Source organism: Festucalex cinctus, chromosome 4, assembly GCF_051991245.1.
Source record: "Festucalex cinctus isolate MCC-2025b chromosome 4, RoL_Fcin_1.0, whole genome shotgun sequence".
Taxonomy (NCBI): Eukaryota; Metazoa; Chordata; class Actinopteri; order Syngnathiformes; family Syngnathidae; genus Festucalex; species Festucalex cinctus.
This window is the reverse complement of record NC_135414.1, coordinates 32,103,460-32,119,643: the sequence shown is the minus strand read 5'-3', so window position 1 is coordinate 32,119,643 and position 16,184 is coordinate 32,103,460. Positions and strand designations below refer to the sequence as shown.

The window sequence follows — 16,184 nt, the reverse complement described above, 5'->3', positions numbered from 1 at the left end:
CCTGGAATCCAGTTAAGAAAAAATCCCATGACCCTTTTTTGTTTTTTTTTTGTTTTTTCAAAAAATGCTCACTGTGCTCATTTTGCACATTTTCACTTATGCTGCAGGGAACAATAAATTGAGCCTCTCATATAAGCTGTACGCTACTTTCCATTCAAGAGTCATTTCTTCAATGTTGCCCCATGATGAAGTATGTGAGGGGTGTGCTGACTTTTGTTTGACAGAACTTGATTCTTTCCTCTGCGCCCTGGCCTGCGTGTGCGCAGGTCTGGGCCAAGGCGTCCCCGTGGTGTGCCTGATCCTGGAGGGGGGCCCCAACATCATCTCGGTGGTCCTGGACAGCCTGCGCGAGGACCCGCCCGTCCCCGTGGTGGTGTGCGACGGCAGCGGACGAGCCTCCGACATCATCTCCTTCGCGCACCGATACTGCCACCCCGACGGGTCAGTCAGTGGCGCCGCGTCGCCAAAATCTGCTGAAAATATCGCTACTCTGTTTTGTTTTTTCTGGGCATCTTGACGGCATTTGAGGTCAGTTGAGGAGCTTCCTTTGGACAGAACTAGTGCTTTGCCGTCAACTTGTGCTATCAAGTGCTTCAGTGAATTAGGTGAAAGTAGTACTTTGCTGCCGTCTTGCGGCATCTTCCGTGTCTGGCTCCAATGTTGGCCCGTCATTTAGACAAAAGTAGTACTTTGCCACTGTGTTGCAGCGTCTTGCTGTGATAAAAGTAGTGCTTTGCCACCATCTTGCAAAGATTGGTGCCAAGGACCAATGTTAGACCTTTGTTTAGACAAAAATAGTGCTTTGCTGCCTTCTGATGGCATCTTGGTGTCGAGCAGCGACATTGGCAAAAGTAGTGCTTTGCCGCCATCTTGTGGCACGTTGCTTCCAAGCACCTATGTCAAAGTAAATTGAGGAACTTCATTTAAACAAAAGTGGTGCTTTGCCGCCATCAGTCTTTGCTACTTGCAGCAGGGCTTATAATTGCTGATCTGTGGCGGCAAAGCACTACTTTTGAACGGTAAAACAACTGGCAATGATTCAACCCTCGTCTAGTCAAGTGAGTTGATTTTCAAAAGGAAATTGTTGCCAAACGCGATTTGCTGCGCCCATGTTTGAGGTCGGTGAGCGAGGGCGTGAAGGATCAGCTCGTGGTGACCATTCAGAAGACGTTCAACTTGGGCCGCAGCCAAGCGCACCACATCTTCCTCATGGTCATGGAGTGCATGAAGAAGAAAACGCTGGTGGGTCGCACGCACGCACGCACGCACCTCACGACACGCACTCACCTGTCCGTGGTGATGCCTAAACAAACAAACATAAATGAAGATGTAAAGATATTATTATTATTATTATTATTATGTGTTTATAAAAATAAATAAGAAAAAACAAAAAAATGAGCAGATATACAGCAAGCAGGACAAAAATTAGACTGCCAAAATATGGAAAAGAGAATCATAAGGTATTATTAATATTAATATTAGGGGTGTTAAAAAAAAATCGATTCGGCGATATATCGCGATACTACATCGCGCGATTCTCGAATCGATTCAATAATCGGCAGAATTGATTTTTTATTTTTTTTTTAGGATTCACACCTTGAGCATGGAAGAATGTTATATGAACGGAACATTAAGCCTTCATATTTTATTTTAATGCTGTTCAAACATGAAACAGATTACAACCTCTATAAGACTGAAATTTCAGATAAATAAATCTTACACTCTACAAGCTTACTGATTAGTATTTTCTAAATTTGAATGAAAAAAAATCGCAACAATCGAGTTATAAATTCGTATCGGGATTAATCGGTATCGAATCGTGACCTGTGAATCGTGATACGAATCGAATCGTCAGGTAGGAGGCAATTCACACCCCTAATTAATATTATTATTATTATTATATTTTTATAAAAAGAAAAAAATGAGCGGATGTCTGGCAAACAGGAGAAAATTTCGACCCCTCAAAATATGGAAAAGAGAACATGTGAAGTAGGACGTTGGAAAAGTGAGCAGAAGCAGTTGCTGCACGTCTGATGCGTTTTTGCCGTTCCACTGGCCACAGCTGCCGATCGTGAAGCTGCTGACCAGATTAGACGGACACGGCAACACAAAGCTGATTGGGCACGGAAAGGTCGTGCGCTCACGTCACCTTTTCTGAGCTGAAGTGCATTGTTGGATTAAAGTCACACAAGAGTCCATTAGGAGCAAAAAGCGGCAAGAGAAATCCTCCTCGGATGAGGGAACCAGCACGTTTTTCACAAAGTATCGTTCGCTTTGTCCTTTTCAGATCACCGTGTTCCGGATGGGCGGCGAAGGCCAGCAGGACATCGAGATGTCCATCCTCACGGCGCTTCTCAAAGGTCAAAGTTCGGCACGGCAACCTCACCCGACACCTTGACGGCGATTGACGGTCTGACGAGCGTGCGCGCGCGCGCGCGTGTGTGCGTGCAGGCACCAACGCGTCGGCGTGCGACCAGCTGAGTTTGGCTTTGGCGTGGAATCGCGTGGACATCGCCCGCAGTCAGATCTTCGTGCACGGACACCGCTGGCCCGTGAGCGCGCGCGCACACAAGTGGTCCACTTCCTAGCTTTGCGCTCTAGCCCCGCCCCCGCACGCTGACCATTGCCAAGAACGCTCCATTTCCAGCTCGTTGTACTTTATGAAAACGAACCAAATAAGTCCAATTAAAAACACGTTTGTTTGTTTTTTGACAAAATTTAAAAAATGAAAACTGAAACTATGTCTTATGTTTGTAATCGTAATTCACATTAACTTCTTGTAGAATTAGAGTTAAAAGTAGTTCAATACCACTTTTTCCTTGATTTGAAAAAAGTATGCAATCTAAAATATGTCAAATAGAACATTATTACAATAAAAATATAAGTATAAATAACTAACAATAAATACATCAATAAAATAGTTTATTAGTGAAAAAAGGGCACAGATAATTGACAAAATGACAAATTAAAAAAAACAAAGACCTCTTCATCCCAAGCCTTTTTCCTTCAAATTGCATGGAATGAATGACAATTTTCTATCCTTAAATTTCTACCACAAATACTGGTATCGACTGTCGTCGCGAGTCTCGATACCTTGAAATCAGGCCAGCAATCGGCCTGATACTTGCCCATCCCTGATCCTTTGTTTTCCGTCTCTCTCTCATGAGCTTTTGGGCTTGATTGGACAGACTTGACACCTGTCGTTTGACTCTATTACACAATTCTTCAATTTTTATCTTGCACTTGACGGATAATACTGAATGTACTGTATAAATAGCTTTTATACCCGACCGATTAATCAGCCAATTACTGGCCCAGTAAGTCCCAAGACTTGTGAAAATAACACAAGAGCAAATATAAAAAAGAAAATGTCAATGCTTTACAGCAGTTGTAAACGAGTAAGAATGCTTTTATTATTGACACACAAATCTATAGAATAAGCTTGTATATTTCATTTTTTTTAATATGGACTTGTCATTCAAAGCAGAGAATCTCAATATTGAACGTTTGTGCCCAACTTGATGCGTGTGCTTGCGTGCAGCCGGTGAGCCTGAGCGAGCGTCCCAAAAGCCCGGCGGCGGCGGCGGCGGCGGCCCAGCGTGCGGCAGCTAAAGGGAAAACTCGAGCAAAGAAAGGAAAAGCGGGCAAGGCCAAAGCGGAAGCCCCGGAGGAGACGGACCCCAGGAAACTGGAGCTGCTCGGCTGGGTAAGGCCAGCGTAATGACGATATCGCAATAAATCGTCATACTTTGCCTCTCGATAGATTATGGATACGCCTACACAAGTATCGTGATTTTTGTAGTTAATATACAGTCGCTATAATGGCTCCATTGTTCATGACATTGAGCAATGACTTGGCGGGCCACTAGGGGGAGCGCCTCGTAAGAGTGGCGGGGAAATGGACGCAAGTCTTCAGGTGAACAAAACTTTAAAGCAATTATTTAAATATTGGACAAATAATTACACTTAAGATATGATCAAAATATCTTGTAGTAGTATATTAAATACAATATATTGTTCAATTTAAATTTAAACGTGAACTTTAGTTTTATCGTGGATTTATGACCTGACCAATATAATCGATCATGGCGGTATGGTCATTTTGTGAGATCATCGTTATCGTGAGCCTTATATATCGTATGGTGATGTTCCCACGCCCGACTAACGACGGCGATGGCGGCGCTGTGGCAGGTGAACTCTCTGGAGCAGGCCATGATGGACGCGCTGGTGCTGGACCGCGTGGACTTTGTCAAGCTTCTGATCGAGAACGGCGTCAACATCCACCGCTTCCTCACCATCCCTCGTCTGGAGGAACTCTACAACACGGTCGCTCGCGCACACACGATTGACGCGCGTATGACGCGGCTCGCGTGACAGGACGGACGGACGGACGGACGGACGGACATGCGTGGTGATGCGATTGCTCGTCACGTTTTTATGTTGTCCATTTTTAGTCGACGATAAATCTCACGTTTTAGTCTCTATTTTAGTCCAAGAAAATTTTATTCGACTTGTTCTAGTCAACAAAAACTGCCAACATTTTAGTTGAACTGTAGTCAAGACAATCATTTCTCCTCTGTATTTTTTTTTGGGGTCAGCAGATTATGTTGAACATTTCGATCTAAAATTATTTTCTCTCATCCTTTTGATAAAAAATAACTTTACACATAATTACAGTACATGAACAAGTGGCTACTACATGACAATGTGTCACAGTAACAGATTAGAAGAGACAAAATCATGTAAATCTCGTTTTTGTCCGTCGATTTTGGTCCAGTTTTTATGAAGTGAAGCACATTTTCATCTCGTCTTCATTAATCAATGAAAATGCAGACTGATTTAGTCCCACTAATTGTTTATTAATGAGGATTTTAGTCTAGTCCAGTCCAAGGTTATTTTAGTTAACTAAAACTAAAGAAAAAACTAAAATAAAAAAAAAACAGCAATTAGTTTTAGAATATAGCCAAGTTTCATTATTATTAATAAATCTAATTAGAATTAGTAGTAGAGCTTTTTTCCTACATGACCCTGGTTGATCTCTTATACTCTGATGCCACCTGCTGGCCATTTGTGGAAATAACTACCATTTCTTCAATCGGTCTTTGCAGTTGAGAGGCTGCATCAATTTCAAATGTTTTGTGTCCCAAAGACGTATTTATACGTTTTTTTTTTTTTGTTTTTTTTATGCTAGATCATACAGAAGGCTTTGATGCAGCCTCTCAAATTGCAAAGAACGGTTGAAGAAATGGTAGTAATTACAAAAAAAACAGCCAGCAAGTGGCAGCAGAGTATAAGAGAGCAACCAGGACCATGTTGAAAACAAGCTCTTTTACTCACTTAACAGATTTGTGAATAACGATGAAACTTAGCTATATTCTAATGCAAATTTCTGCAAAATGGAGACAGATAGAAAAAACTTTTTTTTTCTTGATGAAAGAAGAGACTTTAATCTTTCTTTTGGTATCTTCTATGTTTTGATAGCAATAGAAAACCAAATTCAGTGGGCCTTGCAAAATGGGTCCAGATCCAGTAAAGCAGCTGGGTTGCTTCAGGCAAAACGGCTGCTGGAAGTCAATGACTTCAAATGTTATCCTCCCAAAAAAATCAAAAATCAATCCATATCAGGTGGTCTCCACTGACACACGTCACGTGACATGTGACTGACACGAACGAATCGCGCGAGATGTGACTCACGAGAGACACTTGAGGCTCCGCCTCCTCCGCTGACCCGACGGCGCGCTCACGTGTTGTTTTTCGCGCTTGCTTTGCGCAGAAGCTGGGACCGGCCAACACGCTGCACTTTGTGGTGCGAGACGTCAAGAAGGTGAGTCGCGCCGGATTGGCCAGACTCCAGTACAAGTAGCTTGATGATTTCTTTCTTTCTTTCTTTCTTGATGTACTTTTATTCCAGGGCAACCTGCCTCCAGACTACCAGATCACCTTGATCGACATTGGATTGGTGCTGGAGTTCCTGATGGGCGGAGCTTATCGCTGCAATTACACCAGGAAGAGCTTCCGGGCGCTCTACAACAACTTGTACGGACTCAAGCGGGTGAGCGCCCGCACTCGCGTCATCCAACACTACTCGGGAGAAGTGAGGCCGTTGGCGGCCATCTTGCGTTGCCACTCGTTGCTAAACCTGCCTAACTTGAATCCATTTGGTTTCTCGGCAGCATCTTCACCTTTACTGTCTCCATGGCGAGAATAATAAGTCTGGAACAAGGGCAACGTTTCACTTTTCATCACTAACAATGTGATTTCTAAATGTTCTCTTTTGAGATATAGACGCTACACTAAGATTGCTCATGTAACAGTGGCAATGTAAAATGGCTGCCTTCTGGCTTCACCTGCCTATTGATGCTTCACTCATATGGAAGTATGCGACTCAACGTGCACATTTTAGCCTCGTCCTTATCATAACTGTCAACTTGTGTTACGTGCTACGCAAAAAAATTACTACACTTCATTTGAATTCAACTTTTTGTGTACATTTGTATTTCATCTTGAACAAATGTTTATTTCACGAAGCTAACAACACTTTCTAATTGAATCATTATTGAAGTCCAAGCTCATTTTCCAACTCATCATAATATTACAACTATTTTTTGTGTAGCTTTCTCTTCATGTGATATTTTGACTTGATTTTGGTGAAGTTATATAATAATAGATAAAATACAAAATAACTTTCCTAAGAAAACTTAGCGTCACTTGACTTATTAAACAATTTTCAGCAGTGAAAAGAGAATATTTTGTCCAGAATGAATTTGATAACTTTATTTTTCATGTGCAATTTTTTTAATACATAAAATACAAAGTAACTTTATTTCCCTAAGAAAACTTAACATAATGTTGAGGTTTTTCTTTAAATATTCTGACTTTTCTTTTTTGGTTAGATTTGCCATAAAATATCAAGTTTTTTTTTTTTTTTCTGCCTCTAACATATTGACTATATCGTCCTAGCTTGCAGACATCTCTCAGATAATTTTACAACTTTATTCTTTTGACTTTTTGCCCCCCCCCGCAATATTTCTACTTTATTCCTGTAACCTTGGGGATTGCTTTTCACCACAATATCGCAACTTTATTCATATAGAATTTGCAGTTAGATCAGAAAAAAAAATTCTAACAATGTTTAGAAGTTGAGGACTAAAACCTCTTTGGATTTCGATAAATATTTGGGTCTCGCAGGGAGCGACTTGGAGAGCAACTCATGTTTTTGTTTTCGGTGGCTGTCGTGTTGAAAGTTTGCAAACCACCAACGTAGTATTTTGTCTTCCAGCCCAAAGCCCTGAAGCTGCTCGGCATGGAGGTAACTAACGGTCCCGACCCCGGTTGTGGCGGCGGCGGCGAGGGGAAGGCAAACGCTTTCTGCGTGTGTGTGACGAGTCCGGCCTCCTCCAGGATGACGAGCCTCGCCCCAAGGGCAAGAAGAAGAACAAGAAGAAGGAGGAGGAGCTTGACGTGGACCTTGACGACCCGGAGGTCAGCCGCTTCCAGTACCCCTTCCACGAGCTGATGGTGTGGGCCGTGCTGATGAAGCGCCAGAAGATGGCGCTCTTCCTGTGGCAGCGCGGCGAGGAGGCCATGGCCAAGGCGCTGGTGGCCTGCAAGCTCTACAAGGCCATGGCGCACGAGTCGTCCCAGAGCGAGCTGGTGGACGACATCTACCAGGACCTGGAGAACAACTCCAAGTGAGGGCGAAAGGGAGGGAGGGAAGGTAGGCGGGCTCGAGAAATCCAGGGGAGGAGCCATTTGACGCGTTTGCCCTTTTCCGGCGTTCGCAGGGAGTTCGGCCAGCTGGCCTACGAGCTCCTGGACCAGTCGTACAAACGCGACGAGCAGGTGGCCATGAAGCTGCTGACCTACGAGCTGAAAAACTGGAGCAACTCCACCTGCCTCAAGCTGGCCGTGGCCGCCAAGCACCGCGACTTCATCGCGCACACCTGCAGCCAGATGCTGCTCACCGACATGTGGATGGGATGTCTGCACGTGGGCAAGAGCAACAGTCTCAAGGTAAGCGCGACGGACGGACGGACGGACGGACGGACGGACGGACACCTCAACTGCTTCTCGTTGTCCTCGCTGTCCAATAGTGGTGGGCGGATGGATACAAACGTCGATATTATCGATGCCAAGTCAATATCAATATCATCTCGATACTGGCACTAAAATATCGATCTCGTAATTCAGTTTCCATTTGGCTCCATTATGCACTGCTGCCGTTTAGTCAAACAGATAATGGGCAAGTCCAAAGTCGTGTGTTTCGATCACGTGACTTAGCGTCTCTCAGTAGATTGCATGAACGCATACAGTATTGTACTTGAAAAGTATTTTTTTTGGTATGTTGTTTTATGGTTTATATTTGTTGTTGCATGATTTGATCTTGAACATCTTGTTTATTTAGGTTGAAATAGAAGTGATGAAGGCAGAATTTTCTGTTATTTTTTATTTTTTTATATTTGTGGGCCTTGAAAAATCAGTCCAAATACAGTAAAACAGCCGGGATCGAAAGGGCTTGCTTCAGCGAAGACAGCTGGGAGTGAATGAGGTCATGAAAAAGAAAAAATATATACTGTAATTTTCAAAAGTATCGATATCGGCGATACTGGCCCTGTATTATACTTGGTATGGGATCGACTGTATCTGTAGTCCTTCGTAAAAGACTGTAAAAAAAAATGTTCTTGGAATACACTTTCATGCAAAATTAAAATGAATCCGATTAGTCGCGTAATCGATTCCGAAAAAATATTTGCCAACTACAATTTCCAATGTGCAGGTGATTTTAGGAATCGTCTTCCCGCCCGCCATCCTGCTGCTGGACTTTGGCCTGGGCGACGAGACGTCCGTCCACTCGTCCAAGGAGAACGAGGGCGCCAGAAGCAAAGACATTGACGACGACAAGTCCGGCAAAGTACGAGCGCCGCAATTTGCCCTCCCGCCTTCCTTGACGGCGCCGCTCCACTCCGCTTTTTGCCTCCAGGACGCCACATCCAACATGGACGCTGCCGTGTCCAGGAAAGGAGACGAGGAGGACAAGCAGAAGAAGAAAGGCGGCCGGAGGGTTCCCGTCGGCAGGAAGATTTACGAGTTCTACAACGCACCCTACACCAAGTTCTGGTTCAACACGGCAAGTTCATATCTGACTTTTGACTGATTTCTTTTTCCCCACGACTGTCGGATATTTCTTCACTAGCTGAATTTACTATTCAGACAAATCTGTTACTAGTACATAGTATGAGTGGCATCAAATTTGACTAGTAACCAAACGACTTGAGCGCACTACTAATACAACCATGATGTCTAAAACTAGAGATGATTTTCCCACTACTGCGAGATTCTTCTGTGCTTCAGTACAACCAATTGCAATATATTACTAGTGGTGCAAAACTGTTACTAGCTACAAAGGGACATCAATTTCCACTAGTTAACTCATTTGCTCCCAAAAACGTATAAATACGTTCTAGTTTAAATGTTTGTAGTGTCCCAAAGACGTATTTATACGTTTTTTTGTTTTGTTTTGTTTTCTGCTACAGCATGCTCTTTTACAGCAATTAGCATTAGCATTGGGGCTGGGTATCGATTCAGATTTCCAAAATCCATTCAATTCATATTGATTGAGGGAGTAGGACTAGATAAGTTTTTTGTTTTTTGTACTTCTTCCTACTCCTTTTGAACATGTAAATTATACTATTGACATTTTCTTTCTCTTTTCTTTTCTCCCTTTTTTTATTTTATTTTTTAAAGTCAAATCGTATTTCATACTTGTTGCCAATCAATCAATCAATGTTACATTCCGTGAAGGATTTGATGGAGTAGCAATTTGACGTTGATATGGAAGACATTCCCAGAAATTGACAAAACTTCTTTCTCTTACTTGGAGCATGCGTAAAAATGGATATTTGCATTAATAATTGAATACAGTTACATTAATCATGTATGTTGTATTGAACATGACCTGAATAAAGTTTCAAAAACAAATCACGACATTTACATAATTATGCATCCACATTTTGATGTTTTTATGTCCAATTCTTATCTTACTTCTATTTTGGCACATTCATTTACAGGTGGAAGTATCGATTCGTGGTTTTATGAATCGATATTGGGCTATGAAAAGGAATATTGATATTTTAGAAGCAGCATTTGCCCTACTGATGTGCTACTAGTGAGGACAAAAGGCTCAAGCAAGCACACCGAACTGACGAGTTGAATTCATTTCTCACACTTTGTTTTTTTCAGATCTCGTACCTGGTCTACCTGATGCTGTACAACTACATCATCCTGGTGAAGATGGAGCGCTGGCCCTCGCTCCAGGAGTGGATCGTCATCTCCTACATCGTCACGCTGGGCCTGGAGAAGCTCCGACAGGTACAAATGCGACAACCACAAAAACAAAAACAAAACAAAAAAGTATGCCATTGGTCATTTGTTGTTGTTTTTTTTCCCAAATGAACGTCGCCGCGGGCAGATCTTGATGTCGGAGCCGGGCAAGCTGAAGCAGAAGGTGAAGGTGTGGCTGGAGGACTACTGGAACCTGACGGACCTGGCGGCCATCTTTGTGTTTGTCCTGGGCCTGCTGCTGCGGCTGCACAAGCAGCCCTACATGGGCTACGGTCGCGTCGTCTACTGCGTCGACATCATCTTCTGGTACATCCGCGTGCTCGACATCTTCGGCGTCAACAAGTACCTCGGACCCTACGTCATGATGATCGGCAAGATGGTGAGCGTCCGGACGCGTGCGTGCGCGCCAACGACCATCGCCAATAACTTGCTTGCGACGTGTCTACGGTTACGGGTGCGAACCTACAGCTACCTCATGACACGAGAGATTATCTCACGATATGACGATACAGCAATTATCGATATATTGCTCAGCTATAGATACACGATAATCTATGATTAAATTCATCATATAATAATAAATGTGATAATGAAAATAAAATAAATAATCATAAAATAAATAAATAATAAAGACTAATAATTCATAATAATAATACTAATAATCATAAAATATATAAATACAATAAGATATATTAAATCACAATATGAGATAAAATGCAATTATTGATATATTGCTCAGTTAATAAATCCACAATAATCTGATAAAATTTATCATATAATAATAACAATAATAATAATAATAATAAATATAAATAAAATAAATAAATAAGTAAATAATAATAATATATATAATATATATTTAAATATATATAAATACAATAATATATTATCCCACGATATGATAATATATTTTCAGATAATAAATCCACGATAATCTGATAAAATTAATCTAATAATAATAATAAGAAGAAATAAAATCAATAAATACATAATAATAATAAAATAAATAATAACAATAATGATGTATAAATATGATCTAAAAACATACTATAATATATAAATATAAGTGAATAATTGCTCAATAAGTCATGAACAATGGAGCCGTTATATTGGCTGTATATTAACTACAAATATCTCAATACTTGCGTAGATGTATCGATCATCTATCGGGAGACAAAGTATCACGATTTATCACCATATATCGTCACACTCCTAATAGTGACAGCACTAGACATTTCTGGCACTAATGACTTTTCTTTGCAAAAGACATTTTTGCACACTAGTAAAATGACTTTCTTACTACTAGTGACTAGTTTCCATTACTTCCTCCCATGACTCGATTTCAACCCACTCGGAGAACGACTCGGGCATAGTAGTAAAACTGCTGTCTCACTAGTGACATTTTTACCGTCCACGCCAAATGACAATTCCGCGCACTAGTAGGACAACTTTGTCCTACTCGAAGAACAAGTACATGTCGCGAGTGAGGCAAAACTTGACAGTAAGCGCTGGCACCGAATTTTGTACCGTGACTCGTAGCGTGACGGAACCCTCTGCGTGTGCGTTTCAGATGATCGACATGCTGTACTTTGTGGTGATCATGCTGGTGGTCCTGATGAGCTTCGGCGTGGCCCGCCAGGCCATCCTGCACCCGGACGAGGAGCCCACCTGGCGCCTGGCGCGCAACATCTTCTACATGCCCTACTGGATGATCTACGGCGAGGTCTTTGCCGACTCCATAGACCGTAAGACTAGAATTCATAGTAAGGGCTTCCCCCCTCCTTCGCTCCTTCCTTTACGCCTCATATCGACAACCGCCGCCTGCAAATTGATTGATTGATTGATTGATTGACAGATTCCGCATCGCATGCACACACAAACACACACACTCCATATACAAATAAAACTGTGCTGCTTTTTAATATCGTGACATGACGATGACGGTATATTGTGGCAATTTTAATATCGCAATATCACGATATTGCTGTTATCGTTCCATCATCATCATGCATTTCCTTGCCTCTTAACCATCACAACTGATGGCCTAACTCTAACCCCCAACCAAAATCCAATTCGACCCTAAACTGTAAAACCAAGTCTTGATCCTCAAGAAGAAAAGAGGTCTACTCTAAACTTAAAATGTCCCCACAAGGACAAGTTGATCCCCACAATGGTAGTTAAACTGGGAAAAAAAACAGGAGTATGGACCCCATAATGCAGCAAAGACAAAGGCACAAGCTCACACACACACACACAGCGAATTGTCGTCGTGTTGTTTGTGCAGCTGTCATCAGTTGCGCCTCCAAGGCAGCAGGGGGCAGCAGCACCCCTGGTACTCTTGACACATGATGCCGTTGTGTTGTTTTGTGCTTGTCAAGGCGCTATCTGTGAACCCGGCACGATCTTTTTTTGTTTTGGTTTTTTTGTTTAGTTGTCGATCCAAAATGGCCGATCTTCTGCGCATGCGTGTCACAGATCGTGCAGTGGTCACAGATGGCGCCTTTGACAGTCCTGTTGTTTTTGTAGCCAGTTTGCCTTCCTCTTCCTGTTACACTGACTCCGCCTCCTCCTCATCTTCCTCCCTTTCTTCTCTTCGCTTGCCCGTTCAGTTTACGCCATGGAGATCAATCGTAAGCAGCAATAATAATCATGATTAATAATGGCACCATCACAAGAAGATCACAGTTGTAAAATGTGCGTCAGCTCCGTGCGGGGACAACATGTACGACGAGGACGGCAAGAAGCTGCCGCCGTGCATTCCCGGCGCCTGGCTGACGCCGGCCATCATGGCGTGCTACCTGCTGGTGGCCAACATCCTGCTGGTCAACCTGCTCATCGCCGTCTTCAAGTCAGTATAAAATTCACACCTTCGTCCGTCTTCGTTTGCCGCTCGCTGACAGTAAAAAAACCAAAACGTGCTGTGCCGCCGGCAGCAACACCTTCTTCGAAGTGAAGTCCATCTCCAACCAGGTGTGGAAGTTCCAGCGCTACCAGCTGATCATGACCTTCCACGACCGGCCCATCCTGCCGCCGCCGCTCATCGTCCTCCCTCACGTCTTCATCGTCCTCAAGCGCCTCTGCTGCCGATGCCGCCGCCGGCGCGCCGACCGTGACGACACCCAGAGACGCCTCCGTAAGACCCAACTCGCTTCCCGTACTCTGCACTTTGCTATTAGAGCCCAGAAAGCCGAGCGCGACAGTGGGCCCAGTCCAAACGTTTGTCAACGCGATGGCTAGCGCACAAATTGGACAACATTTCGCTTGCCTGTAAGAAAAAGATTAGACAGGAAAAGCGAGAGCGCGATTGTGGTCAAAGTCCAAACGGCCACCAATTCTGTCATCATTTCATCAAAGAAAGATAAAGTTGCTTTTCTTGATTTAGTGCAGTGTTGCATTAATAAATCAGAACAAGTGCCATAAATATTCATTTGGTTCTTTTCTGCGTTAACTTAAAAATGACCAATAAAAAAATGGCTTATCCCACTCTAGTTCTCAACATGGACAACAGCTTGTAAAACAGAATATGCAAAAAAACAAAACAAAAAAAAACAAAAATGGTGGTAAATATCAACAAGGTTGGTTGATTGAGAAAACGGCAAAACAAAAAGTTTAGTACAAGAGCGGTCCAACACCAAACATGGACCAAATCCATAAAAGATGTTAAAGAGTGTTTTTGCAGTAAGTGAAGCCAACTTTGAGGGCCGTGGCCATCTTGGAATTGGGAGTTGGCCCAATGTTGCACCGATGCATCAAAACAAATGCATAAATTTTTTTTTCACTTTGGACCAGTATTCATTTGGAAGAAATGCTTTCCCTGCATTTTTTTTTCTGCACTGGGCTGAGAAATCACAAAATAGCGATTTGACGCCACAAGCTACGTCGACTTGGCCCCTTGGCACCGTGACTCCACTAACAAAGTCGAGTTAAGTATCAAGTATTGTCACTCGTCTGCTGACGATGCGTTTTTTTATTTTTCGTGTGCAGAGCTTCTGCTGGGCGCGGATGAGTTGAAGAGTCTCCACGAGTTTGAGGAGCAATGCGTGGACGAGTACTTCCGAGAAAAGGACGACGAGAAGCAGTCGTCCAACAACGAGAGGATCCGAGTCACCTCAGAGAGGTTTGTTGCCGCTGCCGCCGCTCTTCGTCATGTTTCCACGGACATTTGATGTCCATGTTTTTCAATTTTCATTTAGTTAGTTTCATTTTGTTTTTATTTCATTTTTATTTCATTTTGAGTTTGTTTTTTTAATATTTTTTTTTTTTTCGTTCTGATTTTTTTTTAATTACTGAGCATTTATTCAATTACTAAAACTAATAAAAACTAACAGAGCCATCATGAAAACTCATTAAAACTAACTACATTTAAAAAACAAAATTCCAAACTAACTGAAAAGAAAAATTCCAAAACCCTGGTTTTGTGTTGTATTATGTTGCACGGATGTTTTTCAAGAGACTGAAGAGGCGCCACCACACGTTGCCGCCTGCAACGTTGTCTGTTTTGTCCCCGCAGGGTGGAGAACATGTCCATGCGTCTGGAGGAGGTGAACGAGCGCGAGCACGCCATGAAGGCGTCCCTGCAGACGGTGGACCTGCGCCTGGCCCAGCTGGAGGACTTCTCGGCCCGCATGATGAACGCTCTGGAGAAGCTGGCGGGCGCCGAGCCGGCCGGCGCCCGGGCCGCCTTGGCGGGCGACGGCGGCCCGGGCGCCTCCCCGTGCCGTCGCGGGAGCTTCGGCAGCGTCGACGGCGGCAGCCTCTACCGCTACCGGCTGGAGCGCGACGTCGCAGACGCCGCCTCGGCCGCCGCGAGTCCGGAGAGGCGAGCGGGACGCGCCGACGCCGGTAAGACGGTGTCACGGTGGAGACGGAGCGTACGGTATGCATCTGGCACGTAAAAAAAAATAAAATCCCCAGCTGATTCCATGATTGCATGGATTCCTCCAAGAGACCAAAAATGAGGTCTTTGGTCTCTTGGAGAAAAGCAAACAGTAGGAGGGGGGTGGAGCTCAACTGGTAGTGTGACGGTCTCCCAAGCTGAAGGTTGTGATTTTGTGTCTCAATCCTGAGTGACTTTTATTTTTTCGACGCCATGGAAAGGTTGACAGCATCCCGCACATCTGTTTTCTTTGCAGGCAGCGTCCGTTGGTCGCGGGGTCGCAGCCCGGATCCAGACGCAAACCGAGATCCCGGTCGGCCTTCGTCCAACGTGGACATCCTGGTGTCGCCGTGCGAGCGCGCCGCCGACGGCGAGGAGGCGGACGACGCGGACGACAGGACCTTCCCGGCGATGCGCTCCAAAAGTGTCAACGTCAACAAGAAAAGCAGGTTTCCGCCGTCGCCGCGCGCCGCCGCCAGCCTCGTCGACCTCGCCCACCTCGAATTGAAATCGTGACCCAAAAAAAAAGAGGGAACTTGATTATTATTACTATTATTATTATTATTGTTTGTTCTTGTTGTCTTCCTGCTCACACTGACGAGTTTCACGACTTGTTTTGGAGATTCTGAATTCTTTCAACGAGAAAACAAGAAGCCTGCCTGCAACCAAACGACCTCCTGACCTTCAATGACATTCAACAACTTTTCAAATGTGCACGAAACCCTCACGACGGTTTGCACTTGTTGGACTTGTGGCAACCAAGTCGCTGCCATGGTAACGGGTGATGATTGACAAGTCCTGGTCATTCAAGGCACAGATCCCTTAAGACTTTTTTTTTTTTAATGTATTTAATGATGTCATATTTTTGTGTGAAGAACTCCTCGTGTTGCGTTCTTTTTTTTCCGTAAGATGTGAAAAACATGAAGAATTAAATGTGGCATCACGATCACGCGTGATTTTCCAAGTC

General features: G+C 43.6%; 1 protein-coding gene across 2 annotated transcripts in view; it reads left to right on the top strand.

Annotated features, from left to right (window-relative positions):
• LOC144018185 (transient receptor potential cation channel subfamily M member 1-like) overlaps positions 1-16,184 on the top strand; it is a 21,784-nt gene extending 5,600 nt beyond the window's left edge. Inside the window, exons 7-28 of one of the 2 annotated variants that reach the window (XM_077520390.1) lie at positions 267-441; positions 1,119-1,242; positions 2,288-2,360; positions 2,452-2,552; positions 3,542-3,706; positions 4,192-4,326; positions 5,774-5,824; positions 5,912-6,052; positions 7,280-7,309; positions 7,402-7,691; positions 7,785-8,013; positions 8,777-8,911; positions 8,981-9,127; positions 10,240-10,368; positions 10,469-10,720; positions 11,912-12,086; positions 12,951-12,971; positions 13,045-13,189; positions 13,275-13,474; positions 14,326-14,458; positions 14,852-15,183; positions 15,474-16,184. In XM_077520390.1, coding sequence (XP_077376516.1) covers positions 267-441; positions 1,119-1,242; positions 2,288-2,360; positions 2,452-2,552; positions 3,542-3,706; positions 4,192-4,326; positions 5,774-5,824; positions 5,912-6,052; positions 7,280-7,309; positions 7,402-7,691; positions 7,785-8,013; positions 8,777-8,911; positions 8,981-9,127; positions 10,240-10,368; positions 10,469-10,720; positions 11,912-12,086; positions 12,951-12,971; positions 13,045-13,189; positions 13,275-13,474; positions 14,326-14,458; positions 14,852-15,183; positions 15,474-15,733 — 3,443 coding nt within the window. In that variant the 3' untranslated portion in view covers positions 15,734-16,184. Of the gene's footprint in view, positions 1-266; positions 442-1,118; positions 1,243-2,287; positions 2,361-2,451; positions 2,553-3,541; positions 3,707-4,191; positions 4,327-5,773; positions 5,825-5,911; positions 6,053-7,279; positions 7,310-7,401; positions 7,692-7,784; positions 8,014-8,776; positions 8,912-8,980; positions 9,128-10,239; positions 10,369-10,468; positions 10,721-11,911; positions 12,105-12,950; positions 12,972-13,044; positions 13,190-13,274; positions 13,475-14,325; positions 14,459-14,851; positions 15,184-15,473 lie in introns of both variants that reach the window. The other variant, XM_077520389.1, reaches the window with a different exon arrangement.